The sequence below is a fragment of the Centroberyx gerrardi genome, chromosome 3 (assembly GCF_048128805.1).
Source record: "Centroberyx gerrardi isolate f3 chromosome 3, fCenGer3.hap1.cur.20231027, whole genome shotgun sequence".
Lineage (NCBI taxonomy): Eukaryota > Metazoa > Chordata > Actinopteri > Beryciformes > Berycidae > Centroberyx > Centroberyx gerrardi.
Genome location: NC_135999.1, coordinates 4634781 through 4658798, shown reverse-complemented (window position 1 = coordinate 4658798; position 24018 = coordinate 4634781). Strand labels below are relative to the sequence as shown.

The 24018-nt window shown below is 43.3% G+C and overlaps 2 protein-coding genes across 5 annotated transcripts; one reads left to right on the top strand and one right to left on the bottom strand.

Moving 5' to 3' along the window:
* The first annotated feature begins 996 nt into the window (after positions 1–996).
* Positions 997–24018, top strand: LOC139930198 (centrosomal protein of 95 kDa-like). Of its 2 annotated transcripts, none has more exons than XM_071923311.2 (21): positions 997–1133; positions 2121–2249; positions 2614–2721; positions 3063–3173; positions 4542–4659; positions 6145–6263; positions 7040–7272; positions 8793–8862; positions 8994–9061; positions 9797–9993; positions 10332–10458; positions 10613–10730; positions 11325–11530; positions 11963–12058; positions 12698–12848; positions 20862–21034; positions 21121–21195; positions 21517–21669; positions 22076–22222; positions 22685–22756; positions 22944–24018. In XM_071923311.2, the coding sequence occupies exons 1-21, from the start codon at positions 1109–1111 to the stop codon at positions 23118–23120; spliced, it is 2673 nt and encodes an 890-aa protein (XP_071779412.2). In that variant the 5' UTR covers positions 997–1108; the 3' UTR covers positions 23121–24018. The 2 variants fall into 2 exon arrangements, with proteins under 2 accessions (XP_071779412.2, XP_071779411.2); XM_071923310.2 differs by having other exon boundaries at positions 10329–10458.
* Positions 12841–19825, bottom strand: LOC139930199 (uncharacterized). Of its 3 annotated transcripts, none has more exons than XM_071923312.2 (5): positions 19504–19825; positions 15349–15426; positions 14760–14859; positions 14036–14108; positions 12841–13784 (listed from the first exon to the last, which is right to left on the bottom strand). In XM_071923312.2, the coding sequence occupies exons 1-5, from the start codon at positions 19804–19806 to the stop codon at positions 13451–13453; spliced, it is 888 nt and encodes a 295-aa protein (XP_071779413.2). In that variant the 5' UTR covers positions 19807–19825; the 3' UTR covers positions 12841–13450. The 3 variants fall into 3 exon arrangements, with proteins under 3 accessions (XP_071779413.2, XP_071779414.2, XP_078146523.1); XM_071923313.2 differs by lacking the exon at positions 19504–19825 and adding an exon at positions 18663–18950; XM_078290397.1 differs by lacking the exon at positions 19504–19825 and adding an exon at positions 17981–18328.

Genomic DNA, 24018 nt, shown 5'->3' with positions numbered 1-24018 from the left:
GAGATAATTATCTCGTTAATTCAGAAAAACAGGGCAATTTTTTTTTTCTCAAGTGAATGCATTACGCTTCCGTAATTATCGGCAGATTTCAGAGAAAAACAAGGTTTTTGGTATCCATAGTTCCTGACTCAGGGGAAGCATTTGTGAAAAAAGTTAAATATGGATTGTATGCTAATTCTACAATACTAACCCTAACCCTTTATTATTAAGACCACTTATGCAAATCACGTCAGTCGCAATTTTCCAATTACAATACCTGAGGCACAATTTAAGTACTGAGAGCGCGTGTCTACCAGGTGAAACGTGTGTGGCAAGTCGTTTCAATACTGCGCAGGTGAGAGAGCAGACTGAATTCCCCACTGTAGCTGAGCCAGAGGATGAGAAGAAGGCCTGACACAAGTTATGGCAGGACTCCTCTTCATCGATGCTATGTCACCCACAAGAAAACACATTTTGCCAAAGGCGTCAGTTGGGTATGAGTGTGGCACTCACCATTTTAATTATAGCAAAAGCAAAGGTCAAGCAGTGCCAGAAATGTAAGCCTATTTGAAATATATATGGGGGACAAAATCACATCTATGTTCCCTGTAAGCTGATAGTCTGGAGTCCTACGTCATCTGATTTATCACACTGACCAAATAATATCTTGTCATCAGTCATCCACTTTGTCCCCAGAAATGTAGTCGATAAGAGGGTTTAGAGGTGTTGGTGGCAAACTAGATCAGATGCAGGGACTTTGACATACCTTGGGGTTTAGTTAATTGACACGACATCAATTGCACGTTGGTGCTTTCTAAGATGATCATAAATAAATGTGCTTTGTAATAAATGCTCAGTGATACCGACACCATGTATGGCGCAAGTGTGCAGTCTGTCTGGAACGCACCCATCGAGAGGCACTTCCGGAAACAAAGAACGAGCGTATGTATGAGCGACCGTATCATCCAATCAGAGGAGACTTAAATTTTAAATGAGAGCCGACAGTTCCCTGTTCCTGAAAACCACTACACTATCAAAACTAACCCCAACAACTCGGGTCACGAAGGGGCTGTGGGCTGTACGAGGCTCTGCTGTAGCTAGTCGGTTGATTTTGAGCTCCAGCTGTTTCATGGGAACCCAAGAGGGAGAAAGAGGTAAGGCAGCCGAAACTCTCGGTTCTAGTCTGGGAAAAGCTAACGATACCGACACGTAACGTTACGATGTGTCTTGCTAACGTTACAGCTAACGCTAGCTGCCAGGTCACCTATTGCCTTCATATCCGCGAAACTGCCATTAGATGACCAGCACCCATACCAATATTTAAGAGATAACCGTAATTTAATCACGGAGTTTACAGTTTAACGTTTCCTGAACATGTTACGGTCAGCAAACGGACCGAGTTAGCAATGTTAGCTAGCCACTTCTGAGTAACTCAGCCGGTAAAGTTACAGTAAACAAAAGGTAGCTTTAGCAGAGGTAACAGACAGTCGTTAGGTTGCTTGCTGGTTTGTCATTCTGAATTGATACCTCATTTATCTCATTTCTTTTAAATTCAATGAATGTGACCAAAACTGGCAGTCGTTAGCTAACTCTCTCTCTCTCTCTCTCTCTCTCTCTCTCTCTCTCTCTGTGTGTATGTGTGTGTGTGTGTGTGAGGGAGCGAGAGGGTGTGTGTGTGTGTGTGTTGGCACTTATTCCCCGCTCAGTTTGCCGCGGACTGGCAGTGATGATTACATTATCGCCCAGATAAATTGTTTGCGTTGCTGGTGTGGTCTTGGTTTATGAATTAGTACCCAATACAAGTCACCAATAACTCTCTTGTTATAGTAGTAAAGCAATCTTCATATTGTAATGTTACATTGATGTGCACCATAAAAATGTATTCCAGATCAAATTAGTTAAACCGGGTTTTTTTTGTAAAGCCCCATTTGTGCATTGCTTCTGCACCTTGTACTGTCCTTTCATTGTTCTGTATTTTTCTGATTATGTAAGCCTACTTTCCATCCATTTAATTCCCCTTTTCTGTTCAGCCTGTACATAGGGCATATGTACACTGTTTCTTTTCCTCCTTGAATTCAAGCCAAATTTAGACTATTTCGGGGTCTTTTGGGCACAAACATGATTATTCCTTTCTTTTACAGATTGGGTAGATGTGGCGAATGACCTACTCAGCAAGTGTCACATAAACCTAAGACTGAGGAAGGTGACGGACTGCGATGCCAATGTTTTCATTGCCTTGTATGAGAACATCTTGGGGGAGAAAGTTCCAGGTAAGATCAAGCTACTGGACTTAAAGTTTTGAGCTTGAAATAGGAAACAAGCACATTTAAATTCTGATCATAACACAACCAGTCCTGAAGGTTAACAAGCTGTGAGGTTTTAGTCGAGATCACATTCCCCTGAGCGTGCTTAGTATGCCAGGAATGCTTCCTGACACCATCAAACCTGCTATCACAAGACTGTTTCTGTCGCTGAGCCCTTTCATGCGTTAAGTGATCATTACTGTGGTCTAAGTGTACAAGGAGGTGTTTGTGTGTTTTTGTTTTTTTGAACATGCATGTGTGCATTTAATTATGTTTTTGTGGTCACATGCGTGGCTTTGTTTATTCACATATTGTGTATGTGTGTGTTCAGATTATATTGCGGTCCCCTGCAGTCAAGAGGATGACGTCCATAACATTCAGTCCGTGATCGACTCACTGGCCCTGGATTACCTTCAGATCAGCCTCTCACACATCACAGGTAAGAAACACTGTTGTCGCTGTATATTTTCACTCCTAACAGCTAATTAATGAAGGGTAAGTATGCAGAGAAGAGTGAGGGAGTATGATTAACTACTACCAGTACACCTAGTCATACATAAACACTTTTACAGAGAGCCATTCACTGAGGATGAAAGAAAATCATATGATCTTGTCACAGATTAATACTTATTTCCCGAAGGACCACACAGAAACACAGAGCCAACACAAGCCCTCTCTAGTCTTCAGATACACTATAAAACAATGAAAAGGCCCTGGTCTTATTGAAGAACTCGGTGTTGAGTATTGAGTGTAATGATGGTGATGCCTGTGTGTTCACAGGGGAAAATATTGTCAGAGGGGACCAAGAGTCTATCAAGAACCTGCTGGAAATCTTCGATGGCCTGCTGGAGTATCTCAACGAGGAGATAAGTGAGGAGTCACAGAATGGAGGTAGGCATTTCATTTGTCACTTTCACCACCCTCAACTCGCAGTGCTTCTCATCAACTTTACAAGTAATATGCAAGTTTCCTTTTTTACAAAGGAGTTAAGGGAAATATATATTTGTGTTTTGTACAGCCAAAATTACTTTTATCTGTCAACTAGGGCTGGGAGGAAAGAAATCTGTACCATATCAATTTTTCAAATTCATCAATATTTTTTTTTTTTTTAGGCTTCAAAATGTATCAAAAAGTTTCAAAATAATATATTTTTAATGTGAGCTCTGATTTTCTGTTATGGGAACTCAACTTAGTATGTTTTAATTCTGTTTATAAAAGCTGATGCCATGTTAATGTAACATAAAAAATATTTGCTCTATTGTGCCATGAAATATGCTTTCAATCAACGTAAACGAGTATCGAAAAAGTATCAGAATGTGTATCAAATGTAAAGCATCAAAACTGGAATCGGTATTAAAACCTTTCCATTAATACCCAGTTCTACTCAACATTTAACCTGGCTTGCCTTACAGGCCTTTGTGCCCTTTTGCAGCCCGTTTCTCCTTTTTACTGACTGAGACACAATCGGTCCGTCCTTCGACATGAACTGGACATAATGTGTTCTAAACCCAGTTTAAGACCAGCCGGCGTAGGGCTTTACTGGGAACAGTCAGCGCTGTTGAATTGGCAGAACTGAGCGTGCCTTTGTGTCCATGCCTGGCTTGTCCCTCCGTTCACTGCCAAACAGCAATTAGTAGTTAATGACTGTGTCTGCACCTACAAACGATGTGCGTTTTTTAAATGGCCTAATGAAATGTCCTGGAGATAGACGACTGAGGGAGTTGGCATTGAGTATAATGGAGGCTATGAGTGGTTTGTTTACTGTGATAGGAATACAGAGCATTTTGAGCTGTTGTATCTGTAATGTGTATTGATTTGAGCTCTGATGAAATTGGTACAGTTTGGCTCGTATCTTCAGTTTCTCACGGTGACAAATCATGTAGCACTTCTGCTTTTGGCACTGGAGTTGCTGTGTGTGTGGCTGAGCTTACTTTTGTGGTTAAAAATGCAAGATGTCCTCAGTTTTTTTTCATCAGAATTTCTTATCTGTGAAATGGACAAATGAGGCTTTGAGGTTTGTTTCTGTGTTTTTGAACACAGTGTATTTTCAGTTGTTATGATTGATTGAAGGTCATCTTGAGTTTGTTCCTCTTTAAAATTCCATTGAGGTCATTACAATGTAATCAACCATTTTGCTCTTTGTCTTTCTGTCTTTCTTTCTCGCTTTGTTTTTTTCTTTCTTTCCTTATTTCTCTTTCTTTCCACCTCTCTTTCTTGGTATCCCTCTCCATTTGTACTATTCACGTCTTTCTCCATAAGAGCTGAATGACTTGCTCATTGAAGATGTCCCTTGTGGAAGCACAGAGCCAGTGGGCACCGAGGCCACCCAGCAGAAGGAGGCCGTGCTGGAGGGAGCGTCCCAGTCTTCCAGTGGCGAGTGAGTGTTCCTCTTACACATACTACCTATTTACTAAGAGACAGGGGATGACTTAACACAGTTTATGATGTGTCCACTTGTGAACTATTGATTTTAAAGCGGTAATCCAAGATTTTTTCTTTTCTCTTTTATTTTTGTTTTTGTTTTTTTATTTGATCTTGGGCACATCTTTGGTGCTAAGTGCTCATTGCTGTGGTGTTTTTGCACTGCACCTCCAAGAGGGTTAGGGTTAGGGTCCTAACCCACCTGTCTAGCTGCATCAACCCCATTGTTATATTTGACCAAATCACCCACTGGTAACAAATGATCATGCTCGCCGGAGATCCACTTGCTCCTCTACAAATCAAAAAATTAAGAAAAAGCAAAGCCAACTGCTATACCTCTTAGAATTAAATAAAAACCACATGAAAAAAAATGACAAAAATGACATGGTGACAGGCAACAGATAACTGCTGTTTGTGTTAGACTGTCCTTTAAACCAGAAGTTGCTGGCAGTGTCAGTTCTGTTCCACATGACTCTCACCACTCATCCTCAGTGCAGATCCTGACTGTACATCCTATTGACACAACAGCCAGCTAGGTAGCATTCCTCACGCTACTGTAAACATTAAAGGTTAATGGTTAGAGCTCAAACATAAGGACTCATGCAAGTCTCAGTGTTTTCCCTCGATAATTTTTTGTAGCTGTTGGTTTTCTGTCCCTGTTTTGGTTCAAGTGCAGATTGTGGTACCACTATTGTATATATTTGCACACTATAGATAAAAAAAAAAAACGAACCCCCAACTTTCAAGCAATGGAAATAATTTTCTTATTGCGGTGGTCCACCACTGTCGAGTGACTGAAGAACCACTGGTGCAGCATGTCTTGATGAGTATCGGCACCGCTGTAATCACAACCCAGTGAGTCAGTGTTGTGCAACTTTTACAAGGAACATCATTGCACTGCTTTTAACAGTGGTGATGCCATGACACTTCCCAATAATCACTTGTCAATCAAACAGTCTGGGCGGTACTGTGATGTTTTTCCTGTGCATCAGAGGATTTTTCAGGAAAGACCCACCGGACACCTGGTGTTTAGAACAGCAAATGGAAAAGCTTTCATGAACTGGGTGTAGGTTGAATCTTGTTGTTTTATATGAAAATGTCACTGATTAGCCTATATACTGTAAAGACAGACTTTGTATGGATGACTTTGGTAATTGGACTCTAGTTATAATTAGAGGCACCTGGGTGTCTTTGTGGATCAGTGGTCTAAGGTGTGTACTGTGTAATGCGACGTCCTGGGTCGAATCCATCCCAGGACATTGTTCACACGTCATCCCCCTCTCTCTCTACCCCAGTCTTTCCGGTCTCTCTCCACCTTCAACTTTCTAATAAAGGCAAAACATATATTTTTTTAAAAGTATTAGAGGTACATGTACAGTAATTTGATCTGTTTGTGTGAATTGTGAATTGGAGTTGGATCATATTGTGTCTTATCCTTCAGGTCTGGTGTCCAGTCCAGTAAACATTCCCTCCATTCCTGGAACGCAGAGGAGATGGGATCAACTAATGAGCTCATTGGGCTGGGAGACTCGGCACGCACATTCACAGCCAAACAAGAAGGTTAGACACACACACAAACCATCAACACAAACCAATGACATTGACTGTGTTTGGGCAAAACGTCCTGCGGTCTTTATGTACATCCGGTATTTCTTATTTGACGATGCAGCTTCAACAATAAATGATTACATTTATTGATGTTACACATCATCATCCTATGTGCCATAGCTAAATTGCAGGTACTACTGACATTGTAATTTCACATTAAATCGGAATCTGAATGGGCACAACCTTGTAGCATTAAGTTTTATTGGTTGCCAGATATGTCACTCAACTGAGGGTAGGCAGCATCATTACGTTGATAAGCAAACAGAATTTACCTGATGTAGAACAACATGAATTGAAAATTGAATTTGTTCTGTCTCGACAATGACAAGATGAATCAGAAAGAAAATGCTCCAATCACAATAACACCCGCCTCCTCAATAATGACGCTATCGCTGTAGGCAACATCTAAGAAAGCCTCCAGAGTCTTTGTGTCAAAGGATCTGGTCAGGACCAGGCAAACTGGGGATTTGAGTGTCTTGAAATTCCAGTGGGTGGGAGTTTTTGTTCCAAAAAGTATGTTTAAAGTACGTTTTAAAAGCCAGAAATCGCAGTATTTGGCCGAGTAATCATTGAGTCATTAGTACTGATCAACAACCCTATCAAACCCCCGCTGATATATTATTGTCATTTTGTGCTGTGGGGCTATTATTTCTTGCCTCGTTAAAGCCTAATTTAAAGATTGATAAATTGATTAAAGATTGTAACTTTTAAAAATTAATCTTTTCAAGGAGCATCTGTCCCTGCTCTAGCTTCAGACCTCGTCACCACCTCGGACCCTCTGGACCCTCAGGCCGCTCCACCGACCGAACCCCTGCACTCGGCCATCCCTCTGCAGCCCCCCCACCAGAGCACCACCCCCCACAGGCCCGACGCAGCCCCCCACTCGCCCAGCCACCCCCACCCAGCCGACGGCCTCAGCCACAGGCACTCAGAGGAGGAAGACGCCCCTGCCGCTGCAGAGGTAAGCTTGTAATATGATGAGGTTCACTCGCGAATGACATTGTTTTACAGTCATTACATGTTATTTGCATTCAATTTGAAAGGGCATGGAAATTATTAGCCTTCTTCCTAACGTCCTCAGAAGCAATGGGGTATATTACAGTAGTGCCAATAAATGGAACTTGAGCTTTTTGGCACATAATCAAATGTGTTGCTTCCATTTTGCTCTACCACACACACACACACACACACACACACCCTTCCCATTTCCATGTGATTCCAGGACACTACAGGAAGGATGAGCAACTGCTGATTCAGGCTGACTCATTCAAAATGTCTGAGACGAGGAGTCATTCTCTTTTTTCCTTTGTTTATGGAAAAGACTATTCTAAAGGTGAACTGACAAGCTTTAACAGTTCATTGATCCATAAAAGCTTATGGGTAGAATAAAAGAAAAGTCACCAGTGAAGGAAAAATAATACATCACGACAGTATGGATGGTAATTTTCAACTTTTCCTTCCTCTTTTCTTCCCACACTTTTTCTGTCCCTCCATCATGGTAAATAGTATGCAGGACATTACTGTATATCATCATGGTGCCATCTGTCTGTATGAGACCCATTGTTGTGAACACAATAAGTCAAGAATAATACATGATAGAAACTTCATACTTACACCACAAGTTCCCCATATAGAGTAGATGATCTGATTTGATTTTGGAGCACCATGCTGCATCAGTTTGTATATTAATGAGGAACAATGGCGGGGCGTTGCCTCTACTCCTAGAAGCGAGCTTGTGACCGGAAGGTCGTCGGTTCAATCCCCCAGACTGGCAGGATAAATCTGGGTGGGGAAAGTGAAAAGCAGCGCTTGCCCGTCCCTCATTACCACCACTGAGGTGCCCTTGAGCAAGGCCCTTAACCCCAACCGCTCCAGTGGAGCTGCTCAGTGGCCAGCAGATCAGACTGTGGTTGTACTGGGCAGCTTCCAGGTGTGAATGTGATCAGGGCATTCCTGAAAAAGAGAGCATTGCTCTCAGTGAAACTCCCCTGAATAAATAAAGGTGAAGAAAAAAAAAAATGTAAAGAAAAACTATCCTTGCACGTGTTTATCGCTGTCTTTAATCTCTATGGATTGGACGATGGACCGACTTGGCAGCACAGTCTTCAGGATTACTCACAGGCAGGTCCTGACATGCACAGAGTCTGCTGCTGTCTGGCTGCTGGCACACAGACGGCTTCACTTCCTCCAAACTCAAACTATCAAAAGTTTTCTATCCCATTTGTTTATAGATTTGTGTCTTCATTCTTTAGAGTGACTAGCACATACTTTGATCCCAGTGACCCTGTCAGCATATATGGTGCAATACATCTTGGTGGTGGTTTTTTGCACTTTTTCTCACTCTCACTGGTGATGTTAGCAAGTTGCTGATAAGTATATTTCCCTTAATCAGTGATTGAGTTTTAAATCGTGTACCCCTCCAATTAGTGTGAATGGCTCCTTTGCTCAGACTCTCTTTCTCTGTTTCTCTCTCTCTTTCAGAACTCTAGACAAGTGGCTGAGACGGTCCTTACCAATGGACTACAGTCTCCTGCTCCGTGCCGCTCTCCTGGTGAGTCAAAACACACATACCTTCACTCTGACTCAGTTGCTGGAGCCTCAAACCCGATGAGCGTTTTTTTATTGGAGATGAAAAAATGTCAAACTTACAGCTTTTAATGCCATGTCCTGCTTTATTTCCAGTTCAGAGTGAGAAGTCTGTGTCCAGTCAACAGAGAGCCAGGACAGAAGCGGAGAGGGAGACACTAGAGGTAGGGGAGCAACAAGCCATCATTCGTGTTCCTCATATTGCTGCTATTGCTGTTCAGCCTGACTTTTACTGTTGTCAATTTAAGGATTTAAGTTGCACTCATTGTAAGTTGGTCTGTATAAGAGCATCACTGAAATACCTGTAAATGTGCTTGATTCCTCTTGGTTGGCAACCACACCCAAAGCCTAGAAATGTTGAGTGGGTGAGAAACTATTTTAAACCTGCTGTTATTCAGTCTTTTGTTACTAAGAAATCTTTTCCAAACCACAGCATTAGCTTTTTTAATTCTTATTCGGGCGGCTTTTTGGTTCTTGCTGATTTCACTGCCATATTTCTCACTAGATTGAGATCGGCCACTGTAGCCATCCGTAAAATGGAGATTAGACTTAGTTATTTCAAGTGATAACTAGTACAAGGTAAATCTTGCTGTTTTACAGGGACTTGAATGTGTTATTCCCTGAAATGTACTTCATGTGCGGTTTTATTCTCCAGTTTTGTTGTTTATTCATCAGTCTATGTATATCCACCCTTCCATCCTGTCCCATGTATATATCCATGTCACTGATGGATGAGGAATGGATTAGTTTAACAGGGATTTGTTAACATGTTTGGACACGCAAATACCATTACATTCAAATGAAGAATCCTGTTGTCCTTTTTCTTTTATGATTTCCTGCTATTCTGTGGTGCCTTGTTCTGAGTTAACTTAAGTCACTGCTCTTTTCTCCACTCTCAGCCCACTAACGGGGGTCCCAGGAGGGTTTTGTTCCGCACCCAGCCAGACGTGCTCTTCCTCACCCTGCAAGATGAGACGGAGCCCACCGACCCCAGCCCACCGGACACCGAGGAGGAGGAAGAAGACGAGGAGGATCTGAGCTACACCCGAAGGCAACAGGACAGACGGACAGCTCACAGAGAGAGGAGAGGCCTCAGGTGAGACTGCCGGTCAGGCCTTTGGCTGCGTAGAAAGGTGCATCACAGTAATTTCCTTTGCAGCACACTAGGAAGCTATTATTATTCTCTCTTCTCAACCCATCTTACGACCTCCTTACTCCCCATCACGGTTTAAGAATTTCACCATGTTACGCTTATGAATGCGTTCATTCATATACTCCCCTGAGACAGATATACGTGTATGCATATCAACAGAGGGGTCAGAGTGCATGGTTGGCCAATTCATTTCAAATGGCAGCTTGCTTGCCTTCTTCCTGCTTCTGGTTAATCACGTCCCTGACTATCTGTGTGCCGTTTGTTCTCCTCTGTCCCAGCAGCAGCAGGACGGTGGAGGAGGGCTATGAGGAGCCTCTGTCTTATCGCAGGCAGAAGAACAGGCAGACGGAACAGGAGCTGCATGACATGTCAGAGAAACTGTCCCAACGACTTGAAGAGCTCGATCAGGTGTGTGTGTGTGTGTTCCTGTATCTGCTCTTAGCACATTGTCATTTGCATGTAGTAACCAAGAAGCAAATGTGATTTAGATTCTTTGTTTGTGGTGTGTATGATTTTATGCTTATAACTGTGTTTTTGTGTGTGTGATTTGTGCTTCCTGTAGATGCTGAAGCGAGCCCTGGGTGAAAGCGGAGAGTCCAGTGAGGTCAGAGAAGAGGACAAGCAGTCCCACCACAGCGACAGCATCATGGAGTGTCGCAGGACCCCCAGACCACACACAGGTACACACGCATTCTCTCTCAAACACACACTACACACACCCATTCCGTTTCAAGTGCTAATTGAATTGCAGCCTTAAGAAGTGTTCACATTTGGACACTTCAAGTTGCTGTAGTCACGGCACGATGGCAGAATTTCTGAACAGGAAAAATCTCAACATTGTCTCGCACATGACCGCTGTTGTTTCACCAGTCTGACTGGTCCTTACCACGTGAGTGTCTGAGAGTTTGCATAAAGATCCAGCCATTTGAACATTATGCAAATACCAGGTGCAGCTGAGGTAGTCTGAATGTGAACAAGCAGCTATTCTAAGTATCCACAGTAGACCATCGACTTGTTTCTACTAGTGCAATAATAGGGGCTGATATCGGGCTAAGGTGTACTGAATTCCATTTAACAGAAAGAATATTTTTTAAAACTCAAGTCTGTACAAAGATTTTTTTTCCCACTATTTTCTGTAGCACTGCCAAAATTGTTACTGTCAATAAGTGACTCGGATCAGTGCTCAGAATTTGATAAATACTCAAAAATTAGGTAGTATTAAAATGGTAACTTGTACTCATTTTCTTCTATTTGCTCCTTGACCTCTCTGTCAGGAACACCCCACCCTGAAGCCGCCCACCGGACGCGCTCCCTGTCCCCCTCCCCTCCACGAGCCCGTCGCTCCCTGCAGGGACAGCTAGATGGCGTCGCGACAGAGGTGCTGAGCCTGGACGATGGGAGACAAAGCAACCTCGCAGCCGCCGGCCGTACGCGGCGAGGAGAGCTACACCACAGACAGCGTCACAGAAAACACAGCGAGGTAGGAACAGTGGTGGACTTGTCGAAGGTTGAAGCATTGTTTTCTCTGGAGGTTTCCCTTTTAAATAATGGGAGATGCACATCAGATGCGTTTTAGGCTTCCTTGTTCACTTTTCATGAATTTGTTTTCAGTGAGTTTTTATGATGCCTTTTACTTTTTTTTTTCCAGTTACATTACATTCTTATTCAGGTCCGTTAAATAACTCAAAACTCATCAACAGGGTTTTTTTCCCGTGTGCAATAAATTCATCTCAATTACACAATTCATAAACTGCACATTGTTGTCAAAGTTAAAAAAATGATTTTATTCCTAAGAATGTTTAGATGAAGTTCATCTGTTGATGTGCCTGACTTTTTCCATCCATCAAGTTATTTGCCTGTAAAATTGAGTATGTAGGCGAAGTCATACTAAATCTTTCTTTCTCTCTTTCAGCATCTGGTGAGCAAGTCCTACGAGGAAGAGCTGAAAAGATACGAAAATAGAGAACGGGCAGACCTAGACGAGGAGCGCCTCAAAGCTCAGGAAGCTGTAAGTCTTAGCATGATCCCTCAAATTGGTTCCCATTTCCCTGCCCAGCTGTATTTAACGTTACACAAAATTGAGACATGAACAAGCACATTTTCTCAGAAAAGGGAGAAAAAGTACAATCCCAAGTTTTATTTTATTTCAAGAAAAGTGCTGTGTCATACATAACACAACATAAACTAGGATACATAAAAAAAAATGTATAAAACAAAAAATGAGTGCAGGAAAACATTTCTGCAGATTACATCATCAAGATTAAAAATAGAACTTGTGTGTCTTTGCTAAAATATTAGTAGCTTATATGAATGCTCTATTGCAAAGGAAGAAGGGGATTTCTCTATAGTGCAAATAAAACAACCTTACTCTAAAGTTTGTCTTACTGGCAAAATATCATTAACTACTGTTTTGCCAACAGGCAAACCACCTGAGGCAGTGAAAATGAACCAACTGCCTTCAGCTTGGATGAGGACAGGCAAAATGGATATATCAATGTAGATAACTGAATGTACAAAAGAACAAAATTATAATAAAGAACATTTGTTGGCTGTGACTGCTAGCCAATTTGCTCATGTTAATTATGTATCATGGCTTTTCGGTTTTGGTGGAATGGCACTTCTGACCTGCGTCTGTCTGTGTGCCAAGGAGCGGGAATACAGAGAGGCCATACTGAGGGACGTCCCCCGGACCCCCAGACAGTCCCCAGCTAAAGTGACACCCCAGCATCGGTCACCACGCACCAGACAAACCACACTAGGACGCAGACGGCAAGAGTCCCCCAGGAAAGCCCCACCAAGTAAGTTTAGACTTTTGCGTTTCCCATCTCGAGACCTTTCAGTAAAACAAAATTTTCCCATATCGAAAATGTCTTGCATTCATGCACACATGCATTACATACATACATGTATGTAGGGCTGCACAGTTTTACAACATTTACAAAATTCAAATAATAATTACTACTGAACGGAACCATAAGGAAAACTTTGCACAGAATCTGTCATCTGGTATAAAACATTATTTTCGAATGACAGATGATGATCTGTTAGGAACTAAAACGGTTTCACATTCAGACTCGGAAGAAGGATTTTCCATTCTTTTCCACTTTACTCATGGCTACATTTTTCCAAACCTTGTCTATGTAAGGTTTCTCCCTTTCCTTCCCACTGGAGTTGCCCGCTTCTCCATGTTAACTGTCATTTTGGTCACATGGTGCACATTCAAAGGTTGTGATAAACGATTAATCTTGCAGCCCTACATACATGTATGTATGTATGTGTCAAACATTAACCATGAGGTAGGTTTGTTTGTCTTCCTGTAACCTCTTGTACGTCAAGGTGGTCTAACGGGTTGGAAGCTGTTGCAGCATTCGATGTATAATACAGACAATTGTTACATTGCTCAGCTCTGTAACTGATGGTTGGACTCAGAGTCTGGAGACTTGGAAACACAGATTTTTTCAAGATGTGATGGCTGAGGCTCAGCATTTACAGACTCGTTGTTCAACGCGGGCAGTTTCTTTTTTTTTGGTCCGCGTTGCTTTAAGATTTTTATATTTCTAGCTTCCGGCTGGTTGGCCCACTTGCGGCGATACTCGCAGAAGTAGCAGCTCTGGTAGACGATGAAGTAGGGGCTTCGCGTGTGTTTGGTACAGCGGCATTTTCTGTTGCACTTCGGGCAGTGCTCCAACAGCTGCAGGATGGCCTTCTCGTCAATGATGTGCTGCACAGTTGGTCTATAATTAGGCAGAGAGGAAGATTTAGAGATTATAATGATGCAACGGTTGGATAGAGGATGGCTAGAGGGGGAAAAACATGAATTGTCACCATGGATACTTTTTACAGTGGATGTGAGAAGGTGGTTAAGTAAGGAACTTTGATAAATGACTATAGCACAGAGCTGTCTGCTAACAAGTTACCTCAAAGTATGCTGTATACATGGAACATTGAGGAAGCCAAATACTGTCAATGTTACTTGCTGACTTACCTCTCCATGTTCAGAGGACACATCTCATTCACATTAAAGGAGACATCCCTACGGGGTAGATTTACTTGAATGCCTGTGAATGAAGATCAGGGCTGTCATTAGTCACTGACATCTTTTCAGTTGGAAAGCAGGTATATAGAAACATTCAAAGAAAGGAATAAGCAATAGTACAGTATGCTGCCATGTCCATTTCTTAAAAGAGAATGGCAACTCAAATTCAGCTTGTTTTCTTTTCATTTTATACTTAAGAGAATAACAATTGTACATATGTTTATTTTAGTAATTTTCAAGGAGTGAACCCCCCCAGGAAAAAAAAAAAAAAATAAAATAAAAATCAGTTATCATACAAGAGTGGAGTCTTTGGTCTTGGACTGCTCCGTGCTATATTGGTAGCACCTGTATAGAAGTGGGCTTATGACCAGAAGGTCACTGGTTCAAATCCTCACACCAGCTGTGAAATCAATAACTATTATCCAAGTGAACTTGGCCAAAGCACTTAACTCCCATTTGCTGCTCAGTGGCCAACAGTAGTGCTGGGCAGCTCCCAGGACTGACTGTGATTATATAAATGAGAAGCAGTGTGGTGCTGAAAAAGGGCACACATGCTCAGGAAAACAATTCCCTGGATAAATAAAGGAAAGATCAACCCCTATGGATAATATTAGACTTCTCATTTGGTCAGACTATCAAGATGACAACCAACTGGTGTGATTCACTCACTCACCTTTGCTTCTGAAATGGCCTAGCCGTTTGCCCATTGATGTCCAGTTGTCTTGCAGGTGGAGGTTCACATACTGACTGGCGATATCTTTTGTTTCTGGTTGCTACAAAACACCAAACAACACAGACACATTCTCAACACTTGGTGGTAGGCAGTTCACTAGAACACCTGAACTAATATATATAGAACAGTGTTTGGAACATTTCTGATGAAAATAGCCACTTGTGAGCAGTAGTCAGTTTGTTCACATTTAACAAAGGTTGTGTGGTAAAATTCTGCTTTCCCTTTCAATCTCACCATTTAATAAAAGTTAATTACGGAGAATTAATAATTGATTTTATTTGCGTTAACAAAAGGCATGCAATCCCCTCCCAAGTCAGCCTTCCTTGTTGGTGTGCTCTTGTGAAATAGAGTTCATCTAACAGTATATTGATTTAAAGCCAAATCCTTAATCTAAATATTACCAAAGGATAGCTCTGGCACGGTCAAATTATTGGATTGGAGACGATGCTTCTCTCACCAGATCGACTGGGACTGTCTATGGCCAAACTGACACTGCTGTCAATGGGACTGTTTCTCTGAGCATACTCACCAGAGGAGGCACTGGCTCTGCAGAAGTTGGAAGCGCATCTTCACTCAGAGGAAGAATGGAGTCGAACTCTGTTTTTACCTGCAAGTAATTGCAAAGGGTAGAATACAAACATTTAATACCAGTAGTGTTGCAGTATTGTCACGAATCCCTCTCAAGTCACCTGCGTGTTGGCCGTGAATGCGCGCAATCCAGACATTCTTTTACACCCTTTAGAAAGCGCAAATGCAGCTTGCCTTTTGCAGCAGAGGTGGCTCAGATTCTGGGGAAGTTTAGATGTCATCTTCTTTCATTCAGGGGGTTGACCCAAACCCCATCTGGACCTGCCCGAAATTGTCGAAGCACTCCTGAGCAAAGTGGAAGTTGCGAACAAGGAGTGTAACACTCATTTGAATGGATGTACGAGGCTTAATGTCCAAGATACAGCTTCTTTGATTGAAACCGCATGTATCGGGCAAAAGCTGGGAGGGGATTGCAGCTAAATGAATGCGGGCTTCTCTCTATAGGAAAAGCCTGATATGACACATATCGAGTCTGTATGCTTGTCTCTGAAAGTGTCAGTCCAGTGAAGGTTCACATCACGTCCCTCCACCCCTTGCTTAAAGAAAACAAACCCCTCACTTCTATGCTCCTCTGCCCATTGTTTTGTCCAGAATGTTGACCGGCAGAGAAAATATAGGATACACCAAGCACCTACAAATGGCAAGTGTGGACCCACTTTGGGTTTTAGAAGAAAGATGGAAAACTTGAGAAGTGTGGCAATATGCAAGACTTGGCGAGCAGCAGTGAAATATACAGTACAAGTAGCAGCTCTGCACCGTCAAAATAGATTACTCATGACTTTGCATATGTACCGGGAGCGCACACCTCTGCCAGTGCTGAACAATTTTCCAACCTGCAAAGCTGCAGCCTCCGTAATTTTGTGTTTATGTCTCTTTTGTCTCCCGGTTTGATTTTCCATCCAAATAACATGTGAATGCAATGCTGTTAAGCAGCCAACTTTCCCACCGGTATGTGAACGCAGCATAGTAACTATGGCTAAAAAAAAACAATTATTGTCCAGTGTTGGAAATCCCAGATGTGGATGATCTGGATCACCACAAAAATCTAAAAGGGGGAGGAGGAACTGTGAATAAGTGATCAAGCAGTGCGTTCTTTGAAGCCAGCCCAAATACTTTATTAAGTTTAATTGCAGTGTCTATGCTACTTTAGCTAGCTAGTTAGCTTGCTACCTGTGGGTGCCTTCGAGAGATGACTGGATTATGAGGCCTTTGTGGATCTCTGTCTTTGAGTCAGACACACTCAAGACCGCTCAAACGATCAAATTTGTGTTCGCAATTTGACATGACCCACAAGCCATGTGACGTCGCATTATAAACATGCCATATCTGCATCACAAAATTAACATCAGCAAACATTACCTAGGTAGCCTCAAAGGGAACTACACATACCTGCACCAGCGATTGTGTTGCGGCATGCTGTTGAGGAAAGATAGAAGGGACAGCTGTTGTGTTTAGCCTCGCAGTTACAGGGATGTAATCCGTTTCTAAAAAATGATCACCGCGGACTCGCAAGCTGAACTGACGTTGCTGCAGAACTTCCAGCGGTGTGTTGACGTCGTAGGCAGGATGTCTACAGCAATCAGCCATAACTTGCACCGCTCCTGATCACGAATTGGCAAACGATGAAAAGCGCGATAAATAAACGTGTTTGTATAATTGGGGCAACCTGGAACCATGCACTTCATGGCCTATATTTTGCTTGAAACGAAATCTACTACAACGTTACAGTCTAGATTTTCTTTGTTTCATGCGAAGTTGTTGGTCAGTTTGCTAAACACATCACCATACCAAATGAGGCGTCACGTGACCTGCAGTGACTGAGCACCCTTCATTTGAAATGACGTTGGCGAAGAGAAAAATAGTCCGTCTATCAATGTGAAAACTAAGTGGAATATTGCGGTGTGTAGGTATTCTTCCATTTTGCTGTGCTTTTCATTTTTTCACCTTCAACAAATGAGATTACAATTAAGATGCTATCATAATGTGAAGATCACTTATGTACAATGTATTCTCACATAACTGATTTATGCCTAAAGATTCCTTATTGCAACCAGTGGCAAAACTATAGTAGCAATAAAATCTAAGTGTTTGCACTGTATTTAAGACCATGAACACCTGGGAAAATCAGAAATAGTGGTGACTACAAGACGTTAGCAGGGAGGGATGTAAACAGAGGCCCCCCAAAAAAGGAGTTCATTAAAATTACCAAAATTATATCACCATGGCTCAATTAACTTGTGAAAGTGCCTTTACGTCCCTGTAATTGCAGAAATCCCCCATTAGACCAAAGTCGAACCTCTAAAGGTTTTTTGAAAAGACGGGGTTGATAAATTGTGCATGAGTTAACAGTGCAGAACAGTTTTCCAAGCAGGACGTCAGAATTTCCGATACCACTAGAACGCAGCATAATGACAACACCGAGGAGATGGCGCAAGCGGGGAGAATGTACCCGGAAGTATATACGGCACATAATGTATACTAACACGGGCACGTATAGCAAACAATGAGGTATTATAGATCGCAAAGCTATCAAGCCAGGCAAAACGTGAACAAGAATCAAGCATGCAACTTACATGTTGCAGCTGCAGGCTCGGACCAACAACGGTGTCTGGTGTCGGGAGAGGGAGAGGCTGGAGCGGAGGGAGAGAGGGGACAGCCCCTTCCACCAGAACAAACCGCTTGGCGAAACCAAGGGCTCTCTCGTTGAAGTTCTTGAAGTGTTCCCGGGGGAAATGAGCGCTGCATATAAGGGTTTTTTCACTGATGACTCCAGTGTGACCGCGGCTCACCAAAAACGCGGTCCATCGCTCCAGTGCTTTCGCTGGGATATGAAAGAATGACACTTTGTTTTGGAGTTTATCTGTCGATGTGCATCCAGGGACCGCACAGGCGAGGGAGGAGGGCATGATGTGACAGGAGGATACGTGAGCACGGGATGCAGAGAAAGGAGACTAGACGGATAGCTAGATACGCAGAGATGTCGGTAACGACACAACAAAACACGGAGTGAATTCGGACTCCAGAGACCGACAAAGCGGGGACGTGACGACTGTGGGTCCGTATCATTTGCACGCCGCCGTACGCCAGCAGCGGACCAGATAGGCGGAGTACGCATACCGTTTAAATCTCGTCATAGCCGGCGAGGCGCCGGATCCCCCGAAAAAAATGACGTTCACTGTGTGGCTGGGCTGGTGGAGGACGTCTGTCTGGTCAAGCACATTAGTACCTAGATACGCTGGCTAACAGGTGTCTTACCTCTGAGTCTGTGTCTTCCTGGCCGTCAAAAAGTGACGGTACGGCTCCCTTCTTCAGCACCAGCTTACTTGCAAATCCCAGTGTCTTTTGATACCAGTTGCTGAAGTCCTGCTTACGGAAGTGCGCGCAGCAGATAAAGCTTGTAGGGGAGAGCGGGTGTCTGGTCCTTCCCTCCAACTGTGCCATCCACAGCAAACGAATATTTTCATCTCTGGGGAAAAAATATCCACTGTTGACACCCTGGCACCCAACGACAATGCATAACCGAGGCATTGAGGCGAGTGCGGCTAGCGTTAGCTGGCAGCTGGCTGAGCGTGCGCACTGGTTGGCTCCCGGTCGGGCGGTGACGTACCGACTGGGCAGTTTACAGTCGTTTTAAAATGGCTCCTCCCGGCGGTGGCCGGTAGACCTGCCTCTGAATCAGCGACAGAAGCAGGCCAACAACTAAAACAGAAACACACAACCAAAGCAGTAATATGGACAAATGCATCAAAACATTCAAAGTCCACTTATATAACCTTCTGTCTTCACTCATTAAAGGGTAACTCCGGTATTTTTCAACCTGGACCATATTTTCCCATCTTTTTGTGTCTAAGTGACTAAAGGGGACAACAATTTTTGAAATTGGTCCAGTATTGAGCGAGATCGCTTCAGCCGGCAGCCGCGAAACAGGCTGCAATGTAATCCGGCGGGGCAAATGCGCACCGTCAATGTACGTCCACTAAAAGTGCTTGTTTTTGCCACTGACAGGCTCAGATTGTTATTATAAGTGTCTGACAACGTTATGGAAAGGACCCTACTGATGCCAGGTCAACACAATAACTTTAGCTAATAACATTACCTCCACTCTGTCCGCAGCAGGTCTCTCCACTCTTGGAACAGCATTTTTCTTTAGGAAAAAGTGCTTTGGTATAGGATTTCTTCTCCTCTTTGACTGGCAGTAGTCATCCCGGTCAAAATGGTCACTGCAGACCCGATGGTCTGCACGGCGCAGTGTATGGACAGGAGTGTTAGCATCCATTTGTAGCACAACTAACCACAACTTCCGCGTGTCCCTATCCAACAAAGGTAGTCTATGAAAGCTGCGTGAAGTGTTGCGCGACATTTTGTTGGCACAATTCGGAAATGCGCAAACACGAACCATTGTTTTTTTTTTAAAAATATTTTAGATAACACTAAGCTACGATTTCTGTACTCCAACACAACAAACTCCTCCCGGCACTCCTCTCCAAGGAGGTTCTATATTAACTGGAAGATGAACGGAAAAATGGCCGCCCATTCATTTGAACTTAAGCTGCTCACCCAGCGCATACGCCAAAAAAGTTTTTTTCTTCCTGGTTTACTTCCGTGATGTGCGGCCCACGGTGCATGCGCAGTAGTGTCTGCTTACGTGAGCAGGTCGGGAGCGAGCGAGCTACAGATGGGAGCGCGGGAACGGACAGTTTGGTGGGGGAGGGGCGGCTGTGAGAGCAGAGCAGAGAGAGAAGGAATCTCCTACAGTTCATATTCGTCTGCCCCTCAATACTTAATGTTCATTCAGCGTCAACATGTAGATCTAATTTAGTTTTTTATTTGTAAATAACCTATTCAACTTTTGTAAGAGGATTTAGAAAGTTATGTACAAGATGGAGCTGTTATCTTCGACTCAAACTCAGGCGTACGTAATTAATCTAATCGAGTTAATCAAGTTACTTAACAGAACTAGGTAATGAAAATCATGAGTTGGCCCTGTATCCTTGTTCAAGCATTTACAGCACTTTGTCATGGTAGTTTGACAAGATGTCATCATACAGTTAGTTTATCTGTCAAAACTAAATGTCGACCTGGTTCACTTCCCTACACAGCAGCCACAAACGCTTCTGTTTAGAAACACAGTGTAACTCTGCCTGGTAGCTAGACTCAGAGTCACTACCATGCAAGCAGGTTAACCACACAGCACCATACAATACTGTCATGAAACTGAATTGGAAATCACGTACAGGACAAGTTATTTAAAATTGTTTATTTAAAAAAAAAAAAAAAAAGATGGGAAAATAGGGTCCAGGTTGAAAAATACCGGAGTTACCCTTTAAGATGAAGGAGCCCACAAGAAAGCCATGTAGATATTGATGATGAGTAAGGGCAATAATTAGATTGAGTGTATGTAAACATAGTTGGATCATAATCTTCTGGTTTCTGGTCTCCCCCTCTCCCCTCCAGTGAAGGTGAAGGAGAACGACCTGCTCCCGGTGCTCCTGGAGGAGCTGCCCCACCTCCACGTCTCCCCGCACACCCTGGGCCGCATGTGGGAGCGGCAGATGCAGCAGGTGGACCGCCTCCACGCCGCCTCCTCCTCTCACAGCCACCAGCGCCGCAACAAACTCTCCAGCCAGGTAGGATGACGGTCGGGACAAATGACTCAGTGGATGGATGGATTGATGGATGAATACCTAAAATAAAAGAAATACCTGTCTTCCAGGTGGAGGAAGCCCAGAGGAGACATGACCTGCTGGGAGAGATTGTCCGCAAGGAACAGGAGCACAACAGGCGTCTGGTGAGCCTCAACACACACACACACATATATACTGTACATGCTCAAAAGATCCCTTAATGTCTAGCTGGATGTTTACAATGTTATTTCATCTTCACAAATAAACACACAGTGGTTTCTCCCACCTGTGTATTTCCTCACATGATTCTCTGCACTCCTACAACTGTACTGGAGACAAAAGATCTCTTAACTCCAACACCCTTATTCGTACATTTTCTCTTCCACGCAAGCAAACATTTCTTACACACACACACACAGCAACAGCATTTGTTGTCTGGTCTGGACATATTTGGCCAGTAGCAAACTAAAATGTTCCTCCTCCAGAGGGACTTTAAAGAGCGCATCCAGCAGCAGAAGTCGGCCCAGAACAGGCTGAAGGAGCAGAGGCAGCAGATCGCCCGCGCCAAGAAGTACCACAACGACTACCACGTGCAGCTCCGCGCCCGCCTGATGAGGGCGCGCACCAAGGAGGAGAGGGTGGGTACTGAAGGCCTCGCAGCTCCCATTCCTTTCTGATGCAGTAACGTTGTCCCGATTCCATCTCTGTGCTGTACCTCCTCTAACCGCCATGTGTTGTCAGCCAAAGAAATCTAGAAACATCTATAAGAAATCTATGAATCTACCCGTTTACCAGTTCTAAGCCTTATGTGGTTGTCTTTGTCTCACTTATTCTCTAAGACAGACAGATGCTGGTACTGAAAATCCCTGTCTGTGTGTATCTAAATGTTTGAGTAGGTCCAAAGACCAAGATCTGCAGAAAAACATTAAATATTAGCTATTCATATTACTAAATTCTACTAAGTTTAAGGTTGCAGTACAGTACATGTTAGTATCTGGTATTGATGGTGTGTGTGTGTGTGTGTGTGTGTCTGTGTGTGTGTAGATGTTTCGGCAGCTGTTTGAGGAGGGCCTGGAGCTGCAGAAGGCCAGGCTGAGGGAGCAGAGGGCGTACGCCAGGGAGCAGCGGCTGGAGCACCAGAGACGACACCAGGACCAGATCAAGTCCATGGAGAACTACTACAAGGACCAGGTGGGAGAACTGTGCAAAGAGGACATTCTGTTGAATTAAATTGATTCCCTAACACCAACTCTGTTTTGAGAAAAGTAAAAGGCCTAAAATAAATGAAATGAATGGATGGATGCTGGAAGTATTTGTATGTACGCATAAGTGAAAATGAGGCCTCTATCCAATTTTTGTCCAATATCATGTCTTACCCCAAAACATACTAATTTTAAAAGTACTTGAACTTCATCATACAAGACCTTGGAAGTCCTTGAATTTGACGTCCAAGTGAGTGTGGGAACCCTGTAGACTCTGCAGGGAGAAGAGACACCTTACATATACTCACACACAAAGTCCACTGCACAGACCTAATTTATTATAATAAATACTGGAAGAAGTTCTAACACAGTTGGAAACCAAACTTTTATTTGTAAATGTAGAGCCATTGTGTTCATAAAACTCAGGTAAGCTATGTTCACTCTCTTTCAGTTTTCGCTGCTGGCTGAAACACTTGCACAAGAAAGGCAGGAGATCCAGGTTCGGAAAAAAGCGCAAGAAAAGGTAAAGCTCATTTTGGGGAAATTCTAGTACTCACTGTGCATTGTGTATGTAAAGACACAACCGCTTATATATAGATATGAATTTTAAGCTTATAAACTGTGACTGTGACTCATTTGGGCTCAGCACACCTAAAGAGGAATATACTATATTTTATTGAGGAACACTTATCCCTGCTTGGTGTTGGCAGGCTCTGCTGAAGATGAAGCGAGAGCTGCGTTCCAGGATGGAGCGGGAGATCGGCGAGCTGCAGACGATCATCATCCAGAACGACGAGGACGACTACTTCAGGGACCTGGAGGTCCAGAGGCTGCGCAGTCGGGTCCAGATGGCTTCCTTCCAGTACAACACTAGCTGTCTGCACTGACCACGGCTGTTTTCAGCTCCAACTGAAATACTTTGAGGCTGGATTTATACCAGAGGAAAATGCCGCAAGAGACAACATTGTTTCCGCCAGTCACAACTGAGGGTACGACATATTCTGACTGGCTGCAACAATACTGTCTCCTCAGGCATCTTCCTTCTGAGATTTGCACAGGAAGAGAAACTTCACATTTTAAAACCTTATGTGATCCCAGGTTACACACAGTGTACCGTCACCTTAGTGACACAATGTTCTCCCTTCAACCAAGAGCGGACTGTGTTATGGCGCGAGTATTTATCGGACTGAACACGCTGACAAAATGTAGCTACTAGCTAACTCTTCCTCTCACCTCGGCTGCTATATGTGAACTTACGACACCTTGGACCAAGTCCTCTTCTTCCATGGGTTTTCATACTTGATAACTTTAAGAATGTTTTAAAATGACTCCATCACTGTGTGCAGTTATTGTAGCAGACAGCTAGTACAAAAAGTTCTTCCTCTTGCCAACCGGGACCACAGATGCAAAACTAATCAGTATGAATGTCACACACTGACGAGATTTTTAAATTCTTGTTTTTTTTCCTCTTCCGTGAGATGTCTTCCTTACTGTTTTAACTGTGCCAGTGCATTATTTATTTGATGACTGTAGTGTCTTGGGTTTTTAAACTAACCTGGTGTTGTGCTTTCTGCTCACCACGGGGCGATGATAATCACATTTATGTAACTTACCTTTTCCTATAGCTCCATATTGATTGTATCCAAGCATAGCCAGAACTGAGAACATGGTAATGTAGGACTGCTAGACCAATGATATGATCACACCAAGGTTGCATTGTTCAAACACTGTCTAATCAACACATAAATGCCCGTCACCCCCTATTAAATGTGTGGGCTCACTGAC